This window comes from Selaginella moellendorffii, unplaced genomic scaffold (genome assembly GCF_000143415.4).
Source record: "Selaginella moellendorffii unplaced genomic scaffold, v1.0 SELMOscaffold_1, whole genome shotgun sequence".
Classification (NCBI taxonomy): domain Eukaryota; kingdom Viridiplantae; phylum Streptophyta; class Lycopodiopsida; order Selaginellales; family Selaginellaceae; genus Selaginella; species Selaginella moellendorffii.
In genome coordinates this window covers 5,220,819-5,241,606 of record NW_003314262.1, presented here as the reverse complement: position 1 = coordinate 5,241,606, position 20,788 = coordinate 5,220,819, and the positions used below count along the sequence as shown (strand labels likewise).

The following is a 20,788-nucleotide window of genomic DNA, read 5'->3' as shown; positions in this document are numbered from 1 at the left end:
GACTCGTGAAAGTGGGGCTCTTCCTTGCTGGTTTCGTGGCTGCTTCTCTGTGGTGCGTCTGGATGGATGGACGCAAGAGACTAAATGACACGGCAACGAGGAAAATTCCAAAACTTCAACCAAAGAAAGTGCGATCCAAACACCCGGTCCCAGGTTTCAATGCGAGGTGGAAAGATTTGCACATACACACCGTAGAAGCCTTGGACGTATAAGGCTTCGCTTTTCTACAGCCTACAGTACGAGGACCATACTATCCAGTTCTCGCGTTTCCACACTAACGTCCTCAAGCAACAATGACAACAACCAAAACCTACGAAGAAAATGAAGAAAGAGAGGAAAGAAATGCAAGACTAGAAGTCGGTCGAATTGCGGGCGCTCCTCTTTTTTCCAAGACGCAATCGACGACCCCGACAGTGACTGTTGACTGGCAGTCAACCGTACTGTCTTTTGGAGCTTCTGGAAAACGTGCACGTAAGACCGGCCGTTGATGGTCGGGATCCAAGGGTTGTCTGCCAGTGCCGGAAGCTTCCCGCGTGTTTGGCGCCGGGAAACTACGTTGGTTGGTTGGTCGCCTCGCGAGAAATTTTGCCTATTTTGACCGTGTCACGCGTGGTCACCGTCTCCCCCGTCCTCGTCCTTGGGCATCGTGGAAAGTTTCTCTAGAAATACCCCGTGCGTGGAAGAGAGGGCACGGTCAATCCATTTCGTTTTCTATAGCTTCCAGCGCTCTCCCCGTTCTTCTTCCAGTCGAGAGATTTGCTCTACGGATTCCACGTGTGGTCGCTTGCGTAGCGTATCGGCTTGGAACTTCTCGCCGCTAATAAAGCCCAGCAATTCTTCCAAGGGTGTGTGATCATCGAGAAGGCGAAAGTCTCCTCTTTGCTGTTCATGGATAGAGCTGAGGATCTCAAGAGGAGGAGGATTGACGATCCGGACCCCGGCGCGCCGTCGCCAAAGTTTCGCAAGCGAATGGCCGGGCGGCGGGACCGTGTCAAGTCGATCGATTTGTCTCTGGCGCTGAGCGAGGAGGACGATGCGGGCGCCGAGGAGATGGATCTGAAGAGGGAGACCCCGTTTTTCCTGAGGAAGGCGGCGCTGATCAAGCAGGACTTTGGGGAGCAGGAGTGCGAGAGCCCCAGGATCTCCAGAGGGTCTCCGCAATTCAAACTGGAGGGCCGCGTGGCCAGCGATAAATCTACCGTGGAGGACTACTCGCCGCCACTGTCTCCCAGAAACGAGGAGCTCAAGAACCAAGTAAGTGGAAAGATTTAGTTCTTCTTTTGAGTCATTGTTGATCTGACTTTTCATGTTTTTTTGCCTTTCAGCTCGTCGAAGTTCACGCTGAGATGACACGAATGAGAGAAGAGAACGAGCGATTGCGGGCGGTGCTGGATCAAGTGAAAGCCGAGTACCAAAACTTTCAGGTGCAGACCATGGCATTGATCCAGCAACAATCACAAAAAGCGCCATCTCCTCAGGTACTTTTTTTTCTTTCTTTCCTTATAAAAAATAGCAACTTTTCTCTTTAGGAGAAGAAAAAAAGTAATTTTATTTGGTCTAAAATGTGTTTTTCTTGCAGAAACTAGACGTCAATCCAAGCTCTCCACCAAACGAGCAGCAGCCGCAACAGCAACAACAATTTGGCACGCAGGGAAAAATCGTTTTCCAGAACCAACCAGAGCACCTGGAATCGATGCTGCACAAAGTCCGTGTCTCGGTTCGTGCTCGATGCGAAGCTCCAACAGTAAGCACACTTCAATATTTCCTTGAAAGCTTCTCTAACTCCTCCATATCCACAGATGAACGATGGCTGCCAGTGGAGAAAATACGGCCAAAAGATGGCCAAAGGCAACCCATGCCCGCGAGCTTACTACCGCTGCACCATGGCCTCGGGATGCCCCGTGAGAAAACAAGTCCAAAGGTGTGCCGACGATACCAGCGTCCTCGTCACAACTTACGAGGGATCCCACAACCATCAGCTCCCACCGGCGGCGACGAGCATGGCTTCCACCACCTCCGCCGCCGCCACCATGCTCCTCTCCGGCTCCACCGCCAGTAGCACCGATCTTAGCTTCATGGCCGGGATGCTGACCGGGGCGCCAACCATCTCCGCCACCACGCCATTCCCGACCGTCACTCTGGATCTCACCACAAACCCCGGGGCTTCAAATCCTCTTCCTGCCGCTACCAGGTTTGTGGTTCCTGGCGAGAGCAAGCGGGAAGATCGCCGCGAGCAAGAGATGATCTTTCACGACGGGAACAACTCGGGGAACTCGAGCTCCAACTTGTTGCAACCACAGAGGAGCTCGAGTCATTCGAACAATCATCTGGCCGAGAGCGTGAGCGCGGCGATCACGTCGGATCCAAAATTTACGGCCGCTTTGGCCGCTGCCATTGCGTCGATCATCACTTCTCCCCCACAGGAGCAGCAGCAGCAGCTGCACAACTTTAACAAGCTTCCGGAGCTCGCGACGAGCGTCTTGGCTCCTCTCTATATGTCCGAGTCTTCGGGAGCTTCAAGCTTAGGTAATGGCGGACTTCCAGTGTCGGAATTGGCACTCAACAATATCAGCCGATAGTTTCTCACTATCGGCCCGTTATTTTTCTTTCTTTCTTTTTTCTTTTTGTCTAAAGTTCCTTATACACAAGGCATGTTATATCTGTAAGCATACAATTTTGTCAAAGAATACATTTTGGCTATGGAGAAAGTTCTCTCTTTGTAGCGAGGAGAAAAAATATCTTCCACCTCTCTTGTGAAGTTCTTTGGAGAAGAGCTCGAGCGGGCAGAAGGCTTTTCTCTCGAGAGTGGAAACACTACGTGACAAGACCGTATAAACGTTTCTTGTGTAAGGGACAAGGGTTTTTCCATTCAATCCATTGGATCATGGACGCCACGAGAACGACGCCTTCGCCGAGGCCGGGGGCGGGCGGCCTGAGGGCGCTGGAGCTCCTCCCACTGGCGCTCGCACTGGTAAGATCGATCGATCGGGCGGCAGCTCGCGTAGATCAATGCAAGAATGCGGGCTCTGTAGGTCGATATTTTACTCAAATGGATCGATCGATTGTAGGTTTTGGTCCCCATCACTGTGGCCGGGACGAATTTCGGCGTGCTCCACCAGATTCCAGAAGGTCATGTTGGGGTCTACTGGAGAGGCGGTGCTTTGCTCAAGACTATCTCCGAGCCTGGTAATTGTTGCTCCTTTCTTTTTTCCTTCTATTTCTTCTCTAGGCTCTCATCATATATGATGTAGCAACTTAGCTATTTCTTTGTGTCTTTCTTTTCCCAGGTTTTCATCTGATGGTCCCAATCCTCACACAGTACGAGCCTATCCAAGTTACTATACAAACCGATCAGGCAAGAGTCTTGGGGATTTTTTCTTTTGATGAGTTGGTGTTTCTTACGACGACTCTCAGGTGAAAGACATTCCCTGTGGTACGAAGGGTGGAGTGATGATCTACTTCGAGAAGATTGAGGTGTGTAAAAGCTGTCGTTTGAAGTGAGGCAGTGACGTGTTTTGGTGTGGTTTTAGGTGGTGAATCGTCTCAAGAAGGAGCTTGTGTATGAAACTATTCTCAACTACGGTGTGAGCTACGACAAGACGTGGATCTACGACAAGATCCACCATGAAATCAACCAGTTTTGCAGCGCGCATTCACTCCAGGAAGTGTACATTGATAAGTTCGATCAGGTTCGTTCATTCTTAGTATGTAAGCCATTGGTCTTACGATCGCATGGCTTTAGATCGACGAGATCATGAAGGACGCGATCCAGCGAGACTGCACACGCTATGCTCCAGGAATTGAGATTATCGGTGTGCGTGTGACGAAGCCAACTATTCCGGCAACAATTGCTCGTAACTACGAGAGCATGGAAGAAGAACGCACTAAGGTTTGTTTTTTTCGTTTCGTGGACAATACTTTTGCTTCACAAAACACTAAAACCTCTCTGTTTCCCAGGTACTGATTGCCGTCGAGAGGCAAAAAGTCCTGGAGAAAGAAGCCGAGACTCACAAGAAACAAGCTGTGACCGAGGCCGAGAAGGATGCTCACGTCAGTAAAATCCTGATGGAGCAGCGCGTCATGGAGAAGGAGAGTGCCAAACGGCAGCAAGAGATCGAGAACGAAATCTTCCTGGGCCGGGAGAAGAGCCTGGCTGATGCGAACTTCTATAGGTACAACTTTCTTTTCATCTGGGGCGCGTGAAAAGATCTGATCTTTATTGTTTCTCTTCCAAAAGGGTGATGAGGGAGGCTGAGGCTAACAAGCTCAAGTTAACTCCGGAGTTCCTGGAGCTCAAGTTTATCGAGTCCATCACCAACAATTCAAAGATCTTCTTCGGAGATAAGGTACGGATTCTTTCTTTGCCGAATCGACGACTTTGAGGCTTTGATCAACCTCTCCGCGTTGCTTTTAGATCCCGAGCATGGTCATGGACCAAAGATTGCTTGGCAGCTACCTTTCAACACTCTCTTCAAGTCCTATCGACTCTTCCTAACGACAATCCACAAAGTCCACCCAGTTCACGAGAAAGTTTTGGTAGAGTTCTCTATCATCCGTCGGGAGTGTCACGGTACGGAGATCTCCTTCTCTGTCTTTGCTTTCTTTTCGTCAAATTCGTGCTTTAGAATCCAAGCTTGCAGACGCGGTAGCTCTTTGCTTGATTGCGAGCCAAGAATCTAACTGTAAACCGCATTATGTGAAAAACGAAAGAAAGAGAACCAGGTGGAAAGGAGAAAGGAGCTATAGAAATCTTAGCTCGCAAATTAGAAGCTTCTCTCTCTCTCTCTCGATCGAATGCTCTCCTCAGCATTACATCACTCGTCTAAAACCAGCGCCGTGTTGAATGGAAGAACTATTGTTACCTTCCACCAAACTTTAAACAAAAAGTCCTCAATGGCTGCTCCTCATCCGACGGCTCTTATTCAAATTCGCCCGAGATCCAACGGCTGGCTCCATTTCGGCGGGGTCGTCGACGTGTCTCTGACCCGTGGCCTCCACGTGGCCGAATAATGAGCATGCAACGCGGTTTTAGGGCTCTAGCTCCTCTGCTCAAAGACTTCGTCGGGCCCGGCTTGGCGCATGCCGCTCGCGCCTTCTGGTGAGCTTCTGCCGATTTGTAGGAATTCTAGGTACCATGACCGTGTTGTTCGTAGCAGGATGAACAAGTAAACAAATTCCACCGGACAGCGACCTGTTCTAGGCGATTCGCGAGGATATAAGCTTCCAGGGGTGGCACTTCTTCCAAGAACCCGGCCGGATCCAAAACCCTCTTGCAGCAGCGCTGCCGGCGATCGATCAGGTTCCCAATACTTCGATCTTCCTTGCTCGATCCACCGATCAGGTTCGCGATATTCCGATCTTCCTTGCTCGATCCAAGCGCCCGAGATATTCCATAGCGTTCGAAATTTTCGTGGCGATCCATCGAGCAATGGCCTCGGCAACAGCAAGAATGGCGATATTTATCTCGATCCTTGCCCTCTCGGCGCTCATCGCTCCATCGGCGGCCCAGCAGTGCTCGCGGCAGCTCACGATCGCGAACACGCAGTCGAGCTTCATGCAGTGCCAGAGCCTGTCGCAAGGGGCGGCGATCGCCTGGACCTTCATCGCCGAGAACCGGACCCTGGAGATCGCCTTCTCGGGCTCTCTCCCCAGCGCGTCCGGCTGGGTGGGCTGGGGCTACAATCCAAGCCGAGCGGCGATGGACGGGGCCTCGGCGCTCATCGCTTTCAGCAACGCATCGGGCAGCCATCTCATGCTCTACAGCCTCACGGGCTCGCGGCAGGCTATCTTGAGAAATTCCACCACCGACGTGACCGTCCTCGCCCAGGCTGTGGAGATCCAAGGCACCACCGCGAGATTCACCGCGCTACTCCGCCTCACCAGCCCGAGTAGCAACATCTTCCACATCTGGAACCGGGGGAGCCAGGTGAATGGCGACGCTCCACAAGCCCACGCTCTGGACCAAGCCTCCACGTCCTCGGCCGGGAGCCTCGATCTCGCCACTGGCGCCGCGAGCTCGGCCGGGATCCCGCGGCTCCACCTCCGGAACGCGCACGGCATCCTCAACGCTCTCGGCTGGGGGATCCTCCTCCCGATCGGTGCCATGTCCGCGCGCTACCTCCGATCGTTCGAGTGGGCCGATCCAACTTGGTTCTACCTCCACGTCGCGTGCCAGACGCTGGGATACATCCTCGGGGTGGTGGGCTGGGCGATCGGGCTCCGCCTGGGATCCGACTCGGTTGGAGTGAGATACAACACGCACAGGAACATTGGGATCACGATGTTCGTGTTTGGGACGCTCCAGGTGTTCGCGATCGTGCTCCGGCCGAACAAGACGCACAGCTACAGGACGTTTTGGAACGCCTATCACCACGGCATTGGCTACGCCACGATCGCGCTCGCCATCGCCAACATCTTCAAGGGATTCGACATCCTGGACCCGGCCAAGGGATGGAAGAACGCCTACATTGGGATCATCATCGCGCTGGGCGTCGTCGCGCTCATCCTCGAGGCCGTGACTTGGGCGATCTATTTCCAGCGGCGGAGAAGCAAATCGTCGTCCTCGCCCGTGAAGAACGCGAGGAACTCGTCCAATCCTTACGCGCAGGAGCCGCAGTTCAATGCTCACGGTAGAGTGTGATCGAAACTTGGTTTGTATGTTTCTCCCTTTTGTTATTGTCTTTTCTCTCTGTGGCTGTAGCTCTAGATCGATTGATTCGCGATTTTTTCTCTATGACTGGATCCTGCGCTAGCTTGATGGTCGTTTCCTTTGAACGATTAATCGAAGTTGGCCAGTTCAGTCACGCACATTTTCTATATCTATAAAACCTACATTTTTAGTGGAAATAGTTCTTTTAGGGTTCTTCCATAGAAGTGCTAAAATAGATTATTTACGGTAAAATAAAATTAAAGCACGTGAAGGTGCCACGTGTACAGATCGGGTCCCGCGCACGGCAAATTGGTTGTTTTCGTGGCATTGTGATCTCGATCACAAGAACCGAGAGCCTCCGACGAGGATTGCCACGAACGCCTGCGCGCAAGAAATCGTGCTTAGCAAGAAAGATCAGCTAGAACTTTGTGGAGCGATCGTATAGATTGCTTACAGCCACCGTACACGCTGCGAGCCCAGCCCTTTCTCTCCAATCGTGCGTGAAGCAGGCGAAGATGATCGCGCCCACGAACCAGGGGATGATGCTAACGAATCCAATCGCGAATCTGGAGTGACTTATCCAATTTAGATCTTAGGCACGGGATCCAAAGAACTCACAGAAACCATCCAATGCCAATGTTGCAAAGCGGGAGTGGGGGCTCCTCCTCGCGGACGATTCGAGAGGCGTACAAGGCGCGCCCCTCAGCGATCGCTACTGCCACAACCAGAATAGGAAACTTGATCATAGTTTTGGCGAGATCGAGCAGCGCGGCGCGATCGCAAAATCGAATTCGAGACCTGGAAGGCTCCCGGGATATTGTGAGGATCTCCGGGCGGGATCAAGGGGCGAGAAGGTGCCGTAGTGTTGATGGTGCTGAGGATCAAAATCTTGAATTGCTGGAGCTTCGATCGCCATGGATAGAGACAGAGCTCTTCTCCGTGTTTTACGGAAGAGCCCTAAAGCGAACTAACTCGCAAGATTAGTAATAAAAGTGCCACGTGGCAGAGCCCCTAGGGTTTGTTCTTTCCATCGATGGATCTCTAGCTCGCGAGGCGTGGGAGCGCTCTCAGGTATTGGCCACATTGGCACAGACTGGATGAAATGCTGTGGGTTAGCCGCCGGATGCGCGATTTCTCTCCCTATTCTGGCTCAGCTCGAGTTCTTCCATGCAGATCTCGATGGAGAGCTCGCCGGAAGCTCCCGTGAGCGTATCGGTGGAGCCGTCGGAGGTGCCTGTCGAGATTTCGGTTACGGAGGGAGCTGCTGCGGCGACTCAGCAGCGGTCGAAATTCTACCAGAGGAGCGCCAGTTTCTTCTCGAGAACAGCCGCCGCTACTCCAGGTGACGGATCTACAGAGGCGCCGTCCAAGCTCTCAGTGGCTGGGATTTCGACGTGGGCCAAGAGCTTGAAGCTCCCAATCTCTCCGAAAGATGCCAAAGAGAATTCAAATGCGAGCTCGCCCAAGGACTCCAAGTCGCCTTTCAGCATTCTCTCCAGTGGATTTGGGAAGAGAGTCCCGGCCAAGATCCCAGTGGTGGACGACGAATTGCCCACCACAACAGCCCCGGCTCAAGCTCAAGACGGGGCATTTGGTACTTTCACGAAGGGATTTCTCGACTCGTCCAGGAATGCAGTCAAGGTGGTCCAAACAAGAGCTAGGCATTTGGTCTCGCAGAACAAACGACGCTATCAGGTATGTTTTGTGTGTGCTTGTTTTGTTTTTCTAATTCTTTGCTTTGTAGGAAGGTGGCTTCGACTTGGACATGACGTATATCACTGATAGCATTATCGCCATGGGCTTTCCTGCCGGCGACATGAGCTCTGGTATCCTTGGCTACGTTGAGGTGATTTTTCTTTCTCTTTTTTAATTCGGCAATGCTTATGGGCTTCTCGGTTTGCACAGGGATTTTACAGAAACCATATGGAGGAAGTTATAAGGTTTTTCGAAACGCAACATAAGGTGAGACAGTGTTGTATTGATCTCTCTTGCCTTGATTCTGTGTGTTTCATTGTAGGGGAAGTACAAAGTGTACAACCTTTGCTCTGAAAGGCTTTACGATGTTTCTTTGCTGGAAGGCAAGGTAGACAAACGACTGCCTTCGTGCCTGCTTTGTATTGATTTTTGGATGTCCCGCAGGTTGCATCGTTTCCATTCGACGATCACAATTGTCCCCCACTGCAATTGGTCTTGGCCTTCTGTCGAAGTGCATATGGTTGGCTTAAAGAGAACCTCGACAACGTCGTAGTGGTTCATTGCAAAGCGGGGAAAGCGCGCACCGGGTTGATGATATCGTGTCTTCTTCTGTATCTTAAGGTAACACTTTTTTAGAGTCTATCCTGCCACAACTTTTATGCTACAGTTTTTTCCGACTGCCGAAGAATGCATCGCAAACTATAACGAGAGGCGGTGCATCGATAGCAAGGGTCTTATTCTACCGAGTCAAATTGTAATGTCCTGCTCTTGTGATGCTGAACTGATACTTGGCCTTCTTTGCAGCGTTATGTCAAGTATTTTGAACGCGTTCTAAAGGAATTCAACGGAGAAACACCAGCCGGGCGAAAGTGAGCTGTAGTTCACAGCAAAACTGTGTTTTTATCTGGCCCTCTACATCGCAGGTGCATTCTTAGGGGGATCAGGCTTCATAGGTGCCCTTATTGGATCAGACCAGCCATCACAGTATCCGATCACAATGGTTGGTAACTAATACGGTTGAAGTGCAAGTCTCATCATCTGCTTTCAGGCATATTGTTCTCAACAAAAAAACATCCGAGGACGAAAGACATGATGGTAGATGCTTTTCTTTCGTGTCATCATCCCTTCTCGCTCTTATGTTCGTCGTACTGCCGGTGCAGCCTGAAGATTTCTGGTTCAGTGCACCCAGGAGAGGGATAATGGTGTTCGCTTTGCCCGGAGAGAGGTGTGTCGCGGATCTTGATGGCGATTTCAAAATCCTTTTTCAGGACCGCCACGGAGACTTTTACTGGTGAGTTCAAGTGGCTTTGGTGAGCCAAGTTGAACGTTTTTAAAATGCTCTCAGCTGGCTAAACACAACCATGATGGAGACAAGACAAATTCTCAACGTGTCAGATCTCGATGGGTTCGACAAGGTGCTTAAGCTTGCTTTAAAATCTCACCTTGACTGTTTCGTTTCTTCCAGAGGAGGCTTCCTTCTCCAGGCTTTCAAGTAGAAGTGGTAATTCTGGATCCAAACGCGAGTGTCCCTCCTGTACCTCCTCGCGAAAGCCCACCGCTGCCACAGGCTCCCCAGCGATCACCCGACACAGAATCCCGCGAGAACGACGACGTATTCAGTGATAGTGAAGATGGCGATTCTCACAGAAAGGAGAACCAGGGTGTTCGCGTCGAGACTACAGCTCCAAAGCATCCGGAACCGGAGTTAAGCTGTGGAGCAGCAGCAGCAGCAGTAGTGAGCAGCGAGAATCGTCCAAAGTCATCCGATTCGTCTCCGGCGGCGGAAGAAGCTCCCAAAGCTCGATCAGACAAGGACGAATCCAGTGACTACGTCCATGTCAAGGAAGATCATCCCAGCAAGAAGGAGAAGGCTGAGGATGAATCGAATGACTTCCGGGCGATCGCGGCGGACGCCTCCGTGTTTACGTTTGGAGACGAAGATGACTACGCCAGCGAGTAGCTGAGCCAACGGGACGGTTGCGGATTAACCGTGTACATAAACAAAATGGATAAAGTTGGATGTGATGCGGCGAATATGCCCTATTTGGAATATCCGTGGAATTTCACCGCCTCAAATAGGTGAAACTCTTGACAACACGTATCCCCTTTTAGTTTTTTTTCTCCTTGCTCCTGGCGCCCTACCAGGTTTGGCAATGCTAGTTTGTCTCGATCCGCGGCTTCGATCATTGTTCTGGTAGATGACGAGCCGCATTCCAATGCATCGGTGAGGGATTTGGATTCGTTTCCTCCTAGCAATCGATTGATCGGGTGCCCTGGAGCTGTGAATCGAGTGAGTATCTGATCGAGGGCAAGAAAAAACTGCGGGAAAGAAAGGTCAATTGATTGTGGGAAACATTGTGGGAGATACTGGATGGATTCAGCTCAGCGCCGGCTCAAGATCATCCACGGGCATATTGCCAGTCTCGCGACAGGTAAAGGCCTTTTCCAGGATTGAAACGGCTGATTTTTCTTCATTTTTTCTTTTTCTCTTTTCCGCTGTAGGGCAATCGCAGCTGCTCGATTTTCATCCAACAGCTGGAGAATTTTTCATTGGTGGGTGATGCTTCAATTTAATCCTGGCTCTTGTATTGATATGCTGCTTCGCAGAGCAAGGCTATAGTGTTATTCTTCCCGAAAAGCTTAAAAATGGGAAGTGGAATGTGTATAGGTACTGTGGATTAACTAATATTGTGCTTTATCAATTTTTCACTTGCTGCATAGGTCCATTCGATCTCCTCTGAAGCTCGTGGATCACTTCCCAAATCATCCGGAAATTCTCACACTGCACGACAACTTTGTGTAAGTACAAGAGTGAAGCTGGGATGTTATGATCACGCTCGAATTTCAGGTACGCCGTTCGCTCCTATGGTGACTCCAAGTATCTTGGGACAAGAGTTCGCGAAGATGGGACTGTTGGAGAGTAAGACAATCTAAAACACGGACTTGGTTTTACTCGGTTCGTCTAACAGGTACAGATGGGTTACTTATGGAGAAGCTGGTGACGCGCGAACGGCTATTGGATCGAGTCTTGTTTCTCGTGGGATCCCAAAGGTGGAACTTTGAATCTGTATGCACGGGATTTAACTTAATTGTTTGCAGGGGTCGGGTATCGGACTCTACATGATTAATCGTGCTGAATGGATAGTTATTGAGCACGCCTGTTCGTCATACTCTTACGTCTCTGTTCCGTTATATGACACACTTGGTACGTTATGACCTGTTTGATGATCATCACCCGAATGTTTTTATCTTTCAGGTGCTGATGCGGTCACATTTATCATCAATCACGCTGAGCTTTCAGCTGTCTTTTGTACTGCAGATAAATTAAATACGGTTTGTGTTTTTTTTTTTTTTCGTAGCTTCTACATTTACATGTTCTTTAATATTCTTTGTGCTTGCAGCTTCTCAGCTGTCTTTCAGACCTTCCATCTGTGCGGCTTGTTGTGGTAGAATCTTGATATATTTGTATTTGTTGGATGAACATTTTTATCATTTGTTCAGGTCATTGGAGGTTCGGAACATTTACTTCCTTCACTCCCACAAACGTCTGGAGTAGAGATTGTATCCTATTCAAAATTTGAAGCACAGGTATTTCATTTACCTCGATTCTGATGTGTCCTCAAAGCTTACATGCAGGGTCGAATCGATGAAAGGCCATTTATTCCGCCTATGCCTGACGATATTGCAACGATATGCTATACTAGCGGGACAACGGGCACACCAAAGGTTAAGGCTTTGCGACTGTTCAAGTTAAGAAGGGAATTTTCTTTACAGGGAGCGATGCTTAGCCACCATAACCTTGTGGCCAGCTGTTCAGGTGCCTGTTTGACGATCAAGTTGTACCCTTCAGATGTGTGAGTGGGAAATACTTTATTTTTCGAACCTTTGACCAAATGGCTATGTACCAGACATATTTCTTATTTACCTTTAGCACATATTTACGAGAGGACGAACATAATAGCTATGGCACATTATGGAGCCTCTTTAGGATTTTATCAAGGGGTAGGAGCCTTCCCTGTTATAGTTCTGTGCTAACTCTTCATCTTGCAGGACATTTTGAAGCTCATGGATGATTTAGAGTTGCTGAGGCCTACAGTTTTTGCTAGTGTTCCTCGTCTCTACAACAGAATTTATGATAGGTCAGGTGTCTTCTTAAAGTTCCGCCTTTTCTCAGTCTCTGTTGCAGAATTGTAACCACAGTTCAATCATCTGGTGGGCTGCGGGAGAAACTTTTCAATGTGGCCTTCAACGCAAAGCGGCAGGCTCTTGAGAAAGGTTACTTTTCTCCATACATGTTCTCCCTGACGGCGGTTTTACAGATAAGACTCCTTCTCCTATTTGGGACCGTCTTGTTTTTAACAAGATCAAGGCAAGGCTTGGAGGCCGGGTAAGGCTCATATTATCTGGTGCCTCTCCTATTTCTCCAGAGGTTTTGGACTTCTTAAGAATGTGAGTGTCCTACACGGACACAAAAAAATGGATCTGACATCGAGATGTTAATGTCACAGATGCTTTGGTGCGTGCGTACTCGAAGGCTATGGGATGACAGAAACGGCGTGCCTCATTTCTTCTTGTCAAGAAGGAGACAACACGTCAGGCCATGTCGGAGCTCCCAACTCGTCTTGTGGTATGATTTCAGAATTAAGTAAGCTGAGATTTGGAACTTTTGAGTGCTCTTGTAGAAATCAAGCTTGAAGATGTCACCGAGATGGAATATACAAGCCAGGACAAGCCATATCCCCGGGGAGAAATATGTGTCAGGGGACCAAGTATATTTAAGGGCTATTACAAAGACGAAGTTCAAACGTATACTTTTCTTATAACTTTAGGCCTCTCACTTACACTGTTCTTTTCCAGGAAAGAAGTTCTTGATCCTGAGGGCTGGTTGCACACAGGTGATATTGGTCTCTGGCTACCTGACGGGAAGCTGAGAATTATTGACCGGTAACGTGCTTTGTGTCATTCGATTTTGCTTGACGTCATTTTTTGCCAGGAAAAAGAACATTTTTAAGCTTGCACAGGGTGAATACATAGCGCCAGAGAAGATTGAGAATGTCTATCAAAAAAGCAAGTTCGTTGCTCAGTGTTTCGTCTACGGTGAGAACAATTTTGTTTTGTGTCTAGCGAGTCCACCTGGCGAAAGGATCGGTCGCTGAATAGCATGGCAAAGTTTTCTCCCTATGTGTGACTCGGTTTTGACACAATTCTCTTCGATTGTAACAGGCGATAGTCTAAACGCGAGTGCGGTAGCAATCGTGGTGGTGGATCCGGAGACGCTTCCTGTGTGGGCAAAAGCAAGAGGAATCAAGGTGCTACTTGGTATTCTCAGAGTTCCTTGCTTCTAAAATGGTGTCTTTCCTTGTGCAGCATGCTGATGATCTAGTTAAACTCTGCGAAGATCCTGTCGTGAAGGCCGCGGTGCTAGCAGACATGGACGCCGTTGCTCGCGACTCCCAGGTATGTCCGAGTTTCCAAATGTTCTGATGGGATGACAATCTGGCCGGGTTGCTTTGCAGTTGAGAGGATTCGAATTTGCAAAGGCTGTTCATTTGGTAGCGGAGCCATTCACTCTGGAGAATGGGTTGCTCACTCCCACTTTCAAGGTACGTAGAAACAAAACATAAAATAATCTCTCACTTCTCTCATTTCAATCAATGGAACCAAACAGGTGAAGCGGCCGCAAGCTAAAAAGCATTTCCAGAAGGAAATCCAAGCCATGTACGATGCAATCGCTGCCAGCCCCAAGTAGAAACAAAAAGCTCTTTTGCTTCTCTAAATAAGTGTCGAATAACATATCATGGAGGAAAAGAGATTCTCTGTGGAACTGATAGGAGCTACGAGTGTAACAGAAGGGCATATACTTCGATGACGAAAATATCGTCTAGGCACATCTGCTTTCATGCCCGTAAGAAATATTGTGAGCTGGAACTCACTCTTGGCATCTAGCTCGTTTCCTTTTCGTGATCAATGTTGAGGCATGACAATAAAAATAACATTTAATATGGAATATAGATCTATCAAGGATTAGATATTGTCCAGTCCTTGAGCTGGATTACCAATCTTCCAATGTTGTGACTTGCACCAGTTGCATTTATGGGGCTTTCTATTAGATGTATAGAAATGTAGACTGGTGTATGAGAAACCGTTGTAAGAAAAACGGGAGAGTGTTTGTGACGTGAACTCAGAATAATGCCCTTCATGACCCAACTCTTGCGCTAGAGACCTCCCAGGGTAAACAAGATCAATTGCTATGGGGAGTTGCGGAGCTTCTATGCTCATACCACCAGGCATCAACAAAACTTTAATTACAATCAAATTTATCTATTAAACTCTACAATTGGTACAAGAAATTCTACAGTTTTGTAGTCATGCGGCGCAATTGGGGGGGCGGGGGGTGTTGTTATGAAATTGTAAATTTTATAAAGAATATAGCAAAAGTTTTGTTTGGCTCTACACCAGAAGCTAATACAAATATCTTTCACTTCTGTCATTTCAATGAATAAAACCAAATAGGTGAAGAAGAAGCATTTCCAGAAGGAAGTCCAGGCATGCAAGCTGCCCCAAGTAGAAACAAAGAGTTCTTTTTAGTTTACTAGACAAGCTTGGAAAAAATTGTGACTCTAAATAATAGATGGTAAATATTTTGTTTTTACCATTGTTAACTTACATATTTACTTAGTAATGACCCATATTATATATATCATTTTTCTTATCTTTAAAATGTATCAACATGAAGCCAGAACTCTTTTAGTGAAATGATGAAATATATTTGAATATATTTAATAGCATAATGTCTTTGAATCCCATGCAAGTTTTAATTTAGGGTGAGTACTAAATGTTTTCTGATACGCAAAATATAGAACTAAATTGCAATTATTTTGAACCACTAAATATGCATCCTGATAACAATTATAATAAGTACAATATGTTTCTGTGGCCCAAATAACTATTTTATGATCTGAATATAAAACTAAATTTCCATCTTCTTGTAGTCTTAAAATGCAATTATTTCCATTAAGTAATTTTTTTGGAAACCATAATTTAGTATTACCTTTATATAAACCTAAGTTGCAATTAGCACCTAAATATAAATATACTTCTCTATTTGACGAAATTAAAAACTGGGTAGATAGTAAATATTGATGAGGCATATCAACATAACCACTTATCAAAAAACTTGCAAATATATTACATTTTATGGGTTTCACTAAAATCTGTTGTGTCCTATGTTGTTGAGGATTATAATGTCTAATAAAATAATAAATAAGAAAATGCTCAGTCTTTATAATAAAATATGATGCAGCAAGGTTTAACATCACAACACTATATTCCTCTAAAATTTCGTTCAATGAGTGTCTTAAAGTAACTCCTAAATTATCATGTTCTCCATAATCTATACCACAAAATTCCCCAATTGTTTGTAAAACAAAAACACCAAATCCAATATAAAAGTTAAACCCATCTTCATCTACAACATCTATATGCCCATGAAAACTTTGACTTACTGGAAGTGCACCATTTGGAATTCTATTAATTGATTCTTTAATAGCATCTATAAGATCATTTACAATAGGTATATCTAAAGCATTATATTCTCCATATTCATATCTAGCAGAAAAACCTTTAAATATAATTAATAAAAGGAAAGATACTACTATATTAAACATCTTAAATATTAACTTTTTATTCTAGCATTTGCATTTTGCACTTATATAGAGAGTTATAAATAATATTTAATAATAAATATTAAAATATAAAATATAAGGAATAGTTGAAAAATAATATAGTTAATATTTCAGCTCACATATGTAATGTTGTTAGCAACTTATATTAGCGAGCTTTCATAGGAATTTGATTAGATTAAATCTAAACCACTAACTTTTATATATGGTTTTAGGTTAATGTAATATGTGTCTATAATAAGACTGTCCAGTATATAAAAAAGATTATTATTTTTATGATTTTAACTGTATACCTACTGTAAAATTTTATTTCATTATTTGGTGATAGGAAACTATAATTCTATATACTTTTTATTATAAATGTTTCTAAATTTTCCTATATGACATTCTCTTATAAAAGTGTTAATATCTCAAAAATAGCTAAATTTTTATATCATAAGCTCATCTTCAAAAGAAAGAAAGACAATAAAAACTACTGAAGAAAGACAAGAGAAAAGAAGAAGAATGATTTGCATTGAACACTTTGAGTATAAAATCTTAAAAACCCTATTTCTATATCAATTTCAAGTTAATCTAGAAACTTAAATTGGGAATAAGTTCATGATAATCCTAGATGCTCATAGTTCTTTAGTTCAAATCGTATGAGTTGAGATTTGATATTTAAATCTTGCAATACAATAATGGCAAATATACATTCTAAAAAATACAAAAAAGGGGCAATTATATGACATCATGCCCCCTATAATGCTAAGTATCGAGTAGTAACTTATGGTGTAAAACTTTGCTTGAAAGGATATTGCTAATAGAAATCTATAACCAACTTAGAATCATAAACAAGATAAGAAGCAAACTCCAAAATTGTAATGTATGTGATCATGAGATGAAATTTAAATATACTATCACTATAAATTTTTAGAACCTTAGGGGATAAATAAGGATACTAAGGGCTCTTTTATCAAATAATTACCCCTTTTGTAGTAAATGGAGAGGGATAGAGTGTGTTATATGTGGTATTAGAGCAAATAGATTCATTTTGATTAATGACTACTTAAAATATAAATATACCCTTGAGTAAGGTATATTTTTACCCCTAAATTTGAATTCATACATGTATATATCCTTCCTCTTATAGAGTATCTATAAACGAAGGTATTCATCATGGGACTTCAGTACGGATGGATGACTAATTAGTTCACATGAAATAAGTGGTCTACATAATTAGGGGGTGAGTGTAGTGCATGTAATTATGGGATAAGATTTGAATATACTATCACTGTGAATCTTTAGAAATTTAAGGGATAAATAGGAATAAAATAGTTACTAAAGGCTCTCTCATCAAGTAATTGCTCCTTTTTTAGTTGGTTTAAGGGGAGAGAAATAAAGTGCACTACAAAAATACTATTACTAAGAGAATATCCAAGCTAGCTAATGAAATAATAAATTTTTTGGTACTGGTACTTAGTTAAAAAAATTATAAACTTTAGCTTAATAGCAATGACCTTAGAAGGAGGTGGTGGTGGTGGAACATGACATAGTTCTAATAAAAAATATGGAACACCAAATGCATGCTTATAAATAAAGGAAGATTGGGTTGATGAGTGACTTTAGAAGTATAAGAGAGTAGAGAGTACATAATTTGTTATTAGTGCCAACACCAAGCACACACAGAGCTATATAATAATGAAAAGTTTGCCATCTTATTTATTCTTTAATAGCTCAACCAATAAATCAACTAACAATCTCACTTATATTTGCCCATAATAAGGGCACACAATCTCTACCCTTTGCTCACTTGCGAAGTGCCTATTCTAACCTTTTTCAGACCCTTATTTGCCTAATAACTACACTATTGGAATATCTTGACTATTCTTTTGAATCCTCTTTTTCTTCATGTAAACACTCAAAACTTCAAAAAACTTGAGAAATTTGTGAGAAGAGAAAACCACAGCCACAATTGATCACTGATATCACACATTACGATAGTTGGTGTTGAGTCCTCGAGGCACAAAGAACTCCGCTCAAAATATTTTTTCACTAAGTAGAAAATTTCTAAAGAAATCCTAAAGCTGAACTGAGCATTCTGAAAAAATTCTGCCACTAAATACAGCCTAATCCACATGCACTTAAGTTTTCCTAGCCTCTTCCAATACTTTGAATCATAAAGTAGCACTTTATCACCCACTGTAAACTCTTTTCTACAAAGATGACAATCATGCTAAGCTTTTCTATGTTTTTGTATCACTTCCTTAACTTGCAATGGTAACAACCTTTTTTCATCCAAATGATCCAACTATTGTAACCTGTTTTTTACTACTTCATTCCAATCCAAGTCATGCTCAATAGCTAGATGAAGAGAAAGAATTTCTAGCTCAATTGGAAGAATTGCTTCTTGACTATACATTAACTGGAATGGTGAATATTGCATTGTCACTTTGAAGGCCCAAACTACATTTACTAGCCACTTGTCCCAATGCAATCTATTAGCTATACTCATCTTTGAAATAATAGTATAAAGAATACCATTTGTCCACTCCACTTATCCATTGCAACAAAGATAATATGGAGTAGATTTCTTGTGCTTCAAACGATAAAGTTCAATAAGTGTAGCCACCACTTTATTTAAGAAATAAAAACCTCTATCACTAACTAATTCCAAAAGACAACTAAACTTGGTAATAATTTGCTTGTACAAAAACTCAACAACTTTTCTGCCTATAGCTTTCTTCAATGCTTTTACTTTGGCCCACTTAGTCACATAGTCAGTACAAACAAGCATATATTTGCAACAAGTGCTTGCTTGTTGGAAAAGGCCCAACAAAATAAATTCCCCATTTCTCGAATGACAACACCAGCAAAAGTGGCTACAATGGCATTATATCTCTTCTTGACAATTTTTCTGTCCTTTGACATGGATCACAACCTCTCACATGCTTTGAAATATCTTGGTGCATAATCGGCCACCAATATCCTATCCTCTTTACCAACTTGATCATAGCTTCCTCACAAAAATGTCCTCCAAAAGGTAAGTCATGACATACAAAAATAACTTGAGGTACCTCATGAGTTAGCATATATAGCCGTAACACTCCATCATTTCTCACATGATATAGTTGCCCAATAATCAAAGTGAAGTGCTGAGATTGAAGAACTGCTTCTTCTTTTTATTGGAAAAGTCTAAAGGATACTTGCCACTCAACAAGAACTTTATTATCCTCAAGCAAAGGCCAAAATTGGCATTGCTTTGATTGTGGACATGAATTTGCTATCAAATGAGGAAGATTGGAGGTACCACCTCATAGTACCACTTAGGTATTGCTTCGACTTGGAAAAGCATCCATTTGCTCCTCACTAACCACTTGAAAAAGCTAAGTATCTAAAAACTCATCATCCACTCCAGTAATTCTATCAATTGAAATCCTTGAAAGATGATTAGGCATATTACAACTTTGTCTAGACTTTAACACACTCTTAAATTGAAATTCCTATAAATCAAAAGCCACCATGTCACCCTTCATATCTTGTATAGCTTCAAAATAAGCTATTTCAAGGCTTAATGATCCAAATAAAAAAAATCCTTTCCCAGTAGATAGTGACAATATTGACACATAATGAAAATCATTCTAAGTCCTTCATGCTCTATTGCTGAACAGTTCTTCTCTACTATTGAGAGTTGCTAGCTATCATAACTAAAAGGATTATCCCATTTGTCCTTTGAAAGTTGGCATAAAACCGAGTTAATTACCACCGTTGTGTAAGCAACTAAAGAGAATGATTTAAAGAACGATTCATGAGGTTCAAATATAGAAAAAAAGAGCTTATGAACAAAAGTGCACTTGTTTTCCAATCAATTAAGTGTCTTAGGATATTTAGGGTTAAGTGTCCTTCAATTTGAATAGTATTAGGATAAGTGACCTTTTGGAAAATCCAAATTTATGAGAAGTTTACATTTAGTATTAAAAGGGGTTTCGAGCTTTTGGTTTTTTGTGGGGGAATCGCATCACATGTTGATTAACATTTGGCAGGTTTAGTTTGCTCTGGCTGGGCTCGACCCGTAAGGTAGGGTGTAGCTCTCAACTTCCATTCATGAAGGTATGAATTTGCAGGGAAGCATGGTAGAACTAAAGAGAATAATTTAAGGGATGATCCATGGAGTTTAAATATAAAAAGAAAGGGCCCATGAAAAATATTGCACCTTTTTTCCAATCAGTTAAAGGTTTTAGGATACTTAAGGTTAAACATCTTTGGTTACTGAGCTGGGTGACATCTCAGAAAGTCCAAATTCAAGAGGAACTTACATGTTGAAGCATCCACATAAACATGAAAATTTCAAGATTTCAAAATTGGAGCTGTGACCAAAACTTGCTTTAACACCTTAAAAGCTTGTTGTTAGCAGCCTATCCACTCATACTTTACATCTTTGCGGAACAACTCCATTAGAGGCAAAGCTTCCTCCACATAACTCTACACAAACTTGGGATGATATCCTACATGACCTAAGAATGCTTGCAATTGCCTCATGTCCACTAAAGCTGGTAGTGCTTATATCAACTTGGTCTTGCTAGGATCAATAACTAAATTATCTTGTGAAACAATCTGACCCAGCAACACCCCATGCGTCACTCCAAAGCTGCACTTAAACAGATTTAACAAGATCTCAAATTGCCTACACCTATTAAAACATAAAGTCAGCTTTTCCAAATGGTGCTCAAATTCTCCATGCTGGAGATGACCCTAAATTCACTTTCCTCAGAGCCTCCAACTC

The 20,788-nt window shown here is 44.0% G+C and overlaps 6 protein-coding genes across 9 annotated transcripts; 5 read left to right on the top strand and 1 right to left on the bottom strand.

Annotated features, from left to right (window-relative positions):
- The first annotated feature begins 709 nt into the window (after positions 1 to 709).
- Positions 710 to 2,708, top strand: LOC112347427 (WRKY transcription factor 6-like). The gene is made up of 4 exons (XM_024678236.1): positions 710 to 1,254; positions 1,326 to 1,478; positions 1,580 to 1,744; positions 1,800 to 2,708. Exons 1-4 carry the CDS (start codon positions 889 to 891, stop codon positions 2,577 to 2,579), a joined length of 1,464 nt encoding a protein of 487 aa, XP_024534004.1. The 5' UTR covers positions 710 to 888; the 3' UTR covers positions 2,580 to 2,708.
- Positions 2,709 to 2,758: 50 nt separating this feature from the next.
- Positions 2,759 to 4,814, top strand: LOC9646886 (erlin-2-B). The gene is made up of 9 exons (XM_024678264.1): positions 2,759 to 2,971; positions 3,069 to 3,186; positions 3,288 to 3,355; positions 3,415 to 3,474; positions 3,531 to 3,689; positions 3,743 to 3,889; positions 3,958 to 4,172; positions 4,238 to 4,346; positions 4,415 to 4,814. Exons 1-9 carry the CDS (start codon positions 2,885 to 2,887, stop codon positions 4,493 to 4,495), a joined length of 1,044 nt encoding a protein of 347 aa, XP_024534032.1. The 5' UTR covers positions 2,759 to 2,884; the 3' UTR covers positions 4,496 to 4,814.
- A 227-nt stretch (positions 4,815 to 5,041) lies between these two features.
- On the top strand, positions 5,042 to 6,846 carry LOC9646885 (cytochrome b561 and DOMON domain-containing protein At5g35735). 2 transcript variants are annotated; one of them, XM_002962184.2, is made up of 2 exons: positions 5,042 to 5,098; positions 5,157 to 6,846. In XM_002962184.2, exon 2 carries the CDS (start codon positions 5,429 to 5,431, stop codon positions 6,638 to 6,640), a length of 1,212 nt encoding a protein of 403 aa, XP_002962230.2. In that variant the 5' UTR covers positions 5,042 to 5,098; positions 5,157 to 5,428; the 3' UTR covers positions 6,641 to 6,846. The 2 variants fall into 2 exon arrangements, with proteins under 2 accessions (XP_002962230.2, XP_024534021.1); XM_024678253.1 differs by having other exon boundaries at positions 5,154 to 6,846.
- Positions 6,847 to 6,863: 17 nt separating this feature from the next.
- Positions 6,864 to 7,599, bottom strand: LOC112347432 (60S ribosomal protein L18a-like protein). 2 transcript variants are annotated; one of them, XM_024678269.1, is made up of 4 exons: positions 7,448 to 7,599; positions 7,268 to 7,364; positions 7,104 to 7,215; positions 6,864 to 7,030 (listed from the first exon to the last, which is right to left on the bottom strand). In XM_024678269.1, the coding sequence occupies exons 1-4, from the start codon at positions 7,563 to 7,565 to the stop codon at positions 6,989 to 6,991; spliced, it is 369 nt and encodes a 122-aa protein (XP_024534037.1). In that variant the 5' UTR covers positions 7,566 to 7,599; the 3' UTR covers positions 6,864 to 6,988. The 2 variants fall into 2 exon arrangements, with proteins under 2 accessions (XP_024534037.1, XP_024534044.1); XM_024678276.1 differs by having other exon boundaries at positions 7,268 to 7,361.
- A 60-nt stretch (positions 7,600 to 7,659) lies between these two features.
- Positions 7,660 to 10,396, top strand: LOC9646884 (phosphatidylinositol 3,4,5-trisphosphate 3-phosphatase and protein-tyrosine-phosphatase PTEN2A). Of its 2 annotated transcripts, none has more exons than XM_024678222.1 (13): positions 7,660 to 7,720; positions 7,823 to 8,344; positions 8,394 to 8,495; positions 8,555 to 8,611; positions 8,667 to 8,732; positions 8,789 to 8,965; positions 9,012 to 9,098; positions 9,149 to 9,213; positions 9,268 to 9,344; positions 9,393 to 9,439; positions 9,505 to 9,635; positions 9,690 to 9,759; positions 9,810 to 10,396. In XM_024678222.1, exons 2-13 carry the CDS (start codon positions 7,829 to 7,831, stop codon positions 10,302 to 10,304), a joined length of 1,890 nt encoding a protein of 629 aa, XP_024533990.1. In that variant the 5' UTR covers positions 7,660 to 7,720; positions 7,823 to 7,828; the 3' UTR covers positions 10,305 to 10,396. The 2 variants fall into 2 exon arrangements, with proteins under 2 accessions (XP_024533990.1, XP_024533995.1); XM_024678227.1 differs by having other exon boundaries at positions 7,662 to 7,756.
- Positions 10,397 to 10,450: 54 nt separating this feature from the next.
- Positions 10,451 to 14,289, top strand: LOC9646883 (long chain acyl-CoA synthetase 6, peroxisomal). The gene is made up of 25 exons (XM_024678216.1): positions 10,451 to 10,489; positions 10,543 to 10,776; positions 10,847 to 10,897; positions 10,952 to 11,012; positions 11,066 to 11,143; positions 11,193 to 11,264; positions 11,314 to 11,395; positions 11,444 to 11,549; positions 11,601 to 11,677; positions 11,746 to 11,790; positions 11,846 to 11,932; positions 11,981 to 12,070; positions 12,119 to 12,198; positions 12,253 to 12,346; positions 12,395 to 12,483; positions 12,531 to 12,619; positions 12,664 to 12,793; positions 12,853 to 12,971; positions 13,027 to 13,150; positions 13,202 to 13,288; positions 13,338 to 13,441; positions 13,568 to 13,653; positions 13,712 to 13,801; positions 13,861 to 13,947; positions 14,013 to 14,289. The coding sequence occupies exons 2-25, from the start codon at positions 10,716 to 10,718 to the stop codon at positions 14,091 to 14,093; spliced, it is 2,070 nt and encodes a 689-aa protein (XP_024533984.1). The 5' UTR covers positions 10,451 to 10,489; positions 10,543 to 10,715; the 3' UTR covers positions 14,094 to 14,289.
- The last annotated feature ends 6,499 nt before the right edge of the window (positions 14,290 to 20,788 follow it).

Excerpts from the sequence above, each read along its gene's own strand:
- LOC9646886 (XM_024678264.1), top strand. The coding sequence starts at position 2,885 with ATGGACGCCACGAGAACGACGCCTTCGCCGAGGCCGGGGGCGGGCGGC. Across the intron at positions 3,187-3,287 it reads CAAGACTATCTCCGAGCCTG|GTTTTCATCTGATGGTCCCA; the intron begins GTAATTGTTGCT and ends TTCTTTTCCCAG. Across the intron at positions 4,173-4,237 it reads GCTGATGCGAACTTCTATAG|GGTGATGAGGGAGGCTGAGG; the intron begins GTACAACTTTCT and ends CTCTTCCAAAAG.
- LOC112347432 (XM_024678269.1), bottom strand. The coding sequence starts at position 7,565 with ATGGCGATCGAAGCTCCAGCAATTCAAGATTTTGATCCTCAGCACCAT. Across the intron at positions 7,365-7,447 it reads ATATCCCGGGAGCCTTCCAG|TAGCGATCGCTGAGGGGCGC; the intron begins GTCTCGAATTCG and ends TGGTTGTGGCAG. Across the intron at positions 7,216-7,267 it reads ATTGGCATTGGATGGTTTCT|ATTCGCGATTGGATTCGTTA; the intron begins GTGAGTTCTTTG and ends AAGTCACTCCAG.
- LOC9646884 (XM_024678222.1), top strand. The coding sequence starts at position 7,829 with ATGGAGAGCTCGCCGGAAGCTCCCGTGAGCGTATCGGTGGAGCCGTCG. Across the intron at positions 8,733-8,788 it reads TTTCTTTGCTGGAAGGCAAG|GTTGCATCGTTTCCATTCGA; the intron begins GTAGACAAACGA and ends GATGTCCCGCAG. Across the intron at positions 9,214-9,267 it reads GAAACACCAGCCGGGCGAAA|GTGCATTCTTAGGGGGATCA; the intron begins GTGAGCTGTAGT and ends TCTACATCGCAG.
- LOC9646885 (XM_002962184.2), top strand. The coding sequence starts at position 5,429 with ATGGCCTCGGCAACAGCAAGAATGGCGATATTTATCTCGATCCTTGCC.
- LOC112347427 (XM_024678236.1), top strand. The coding sequence starts at position 889 with ATGGATAGAGCTGAGGATCTCAAGAGGAGGAGGATTGACGATCCGGAC. Across the intron at positions 1,255-1,325 it reads ACGAGGAGCTCAAGAACCAA|CTCGTCGAAGTTCACGCTGA; the intron begins GTAAGTGGAAAG and ends TTTGCCTTTCAG. Across the intron at positions 1,745-1,799 it reads CTCGATGCGAAGCTCCAACA|ATGAACGATGGCTGCCAGTG; the intron begins GTAAGCACACTT and ends CCATATCCACAG.
- LOC9646883 (XM_024678216.1), top strand. The coding sequence starts at position 10,716 with ATGGATTCAGCTCAGCGCCGGCTCAAGATCATCCACGGGCATATTGCC. Across the intron at positions 11,933-11,980 it reads ATTCAAAATTTGAAGCACAG|GGTCGAATCGATGAAAGGCC; the intron begins GTATTTCATTTA and ends GCTTACATGCAG. Across the intron at positions 12,347-12,394 it reads CTTTAGGATTTTATCAAGGG|GACATTTTGAAGCTCATGGA; the intron begins GTAGGAGCCTTC and ends TTCATCTTGCAG.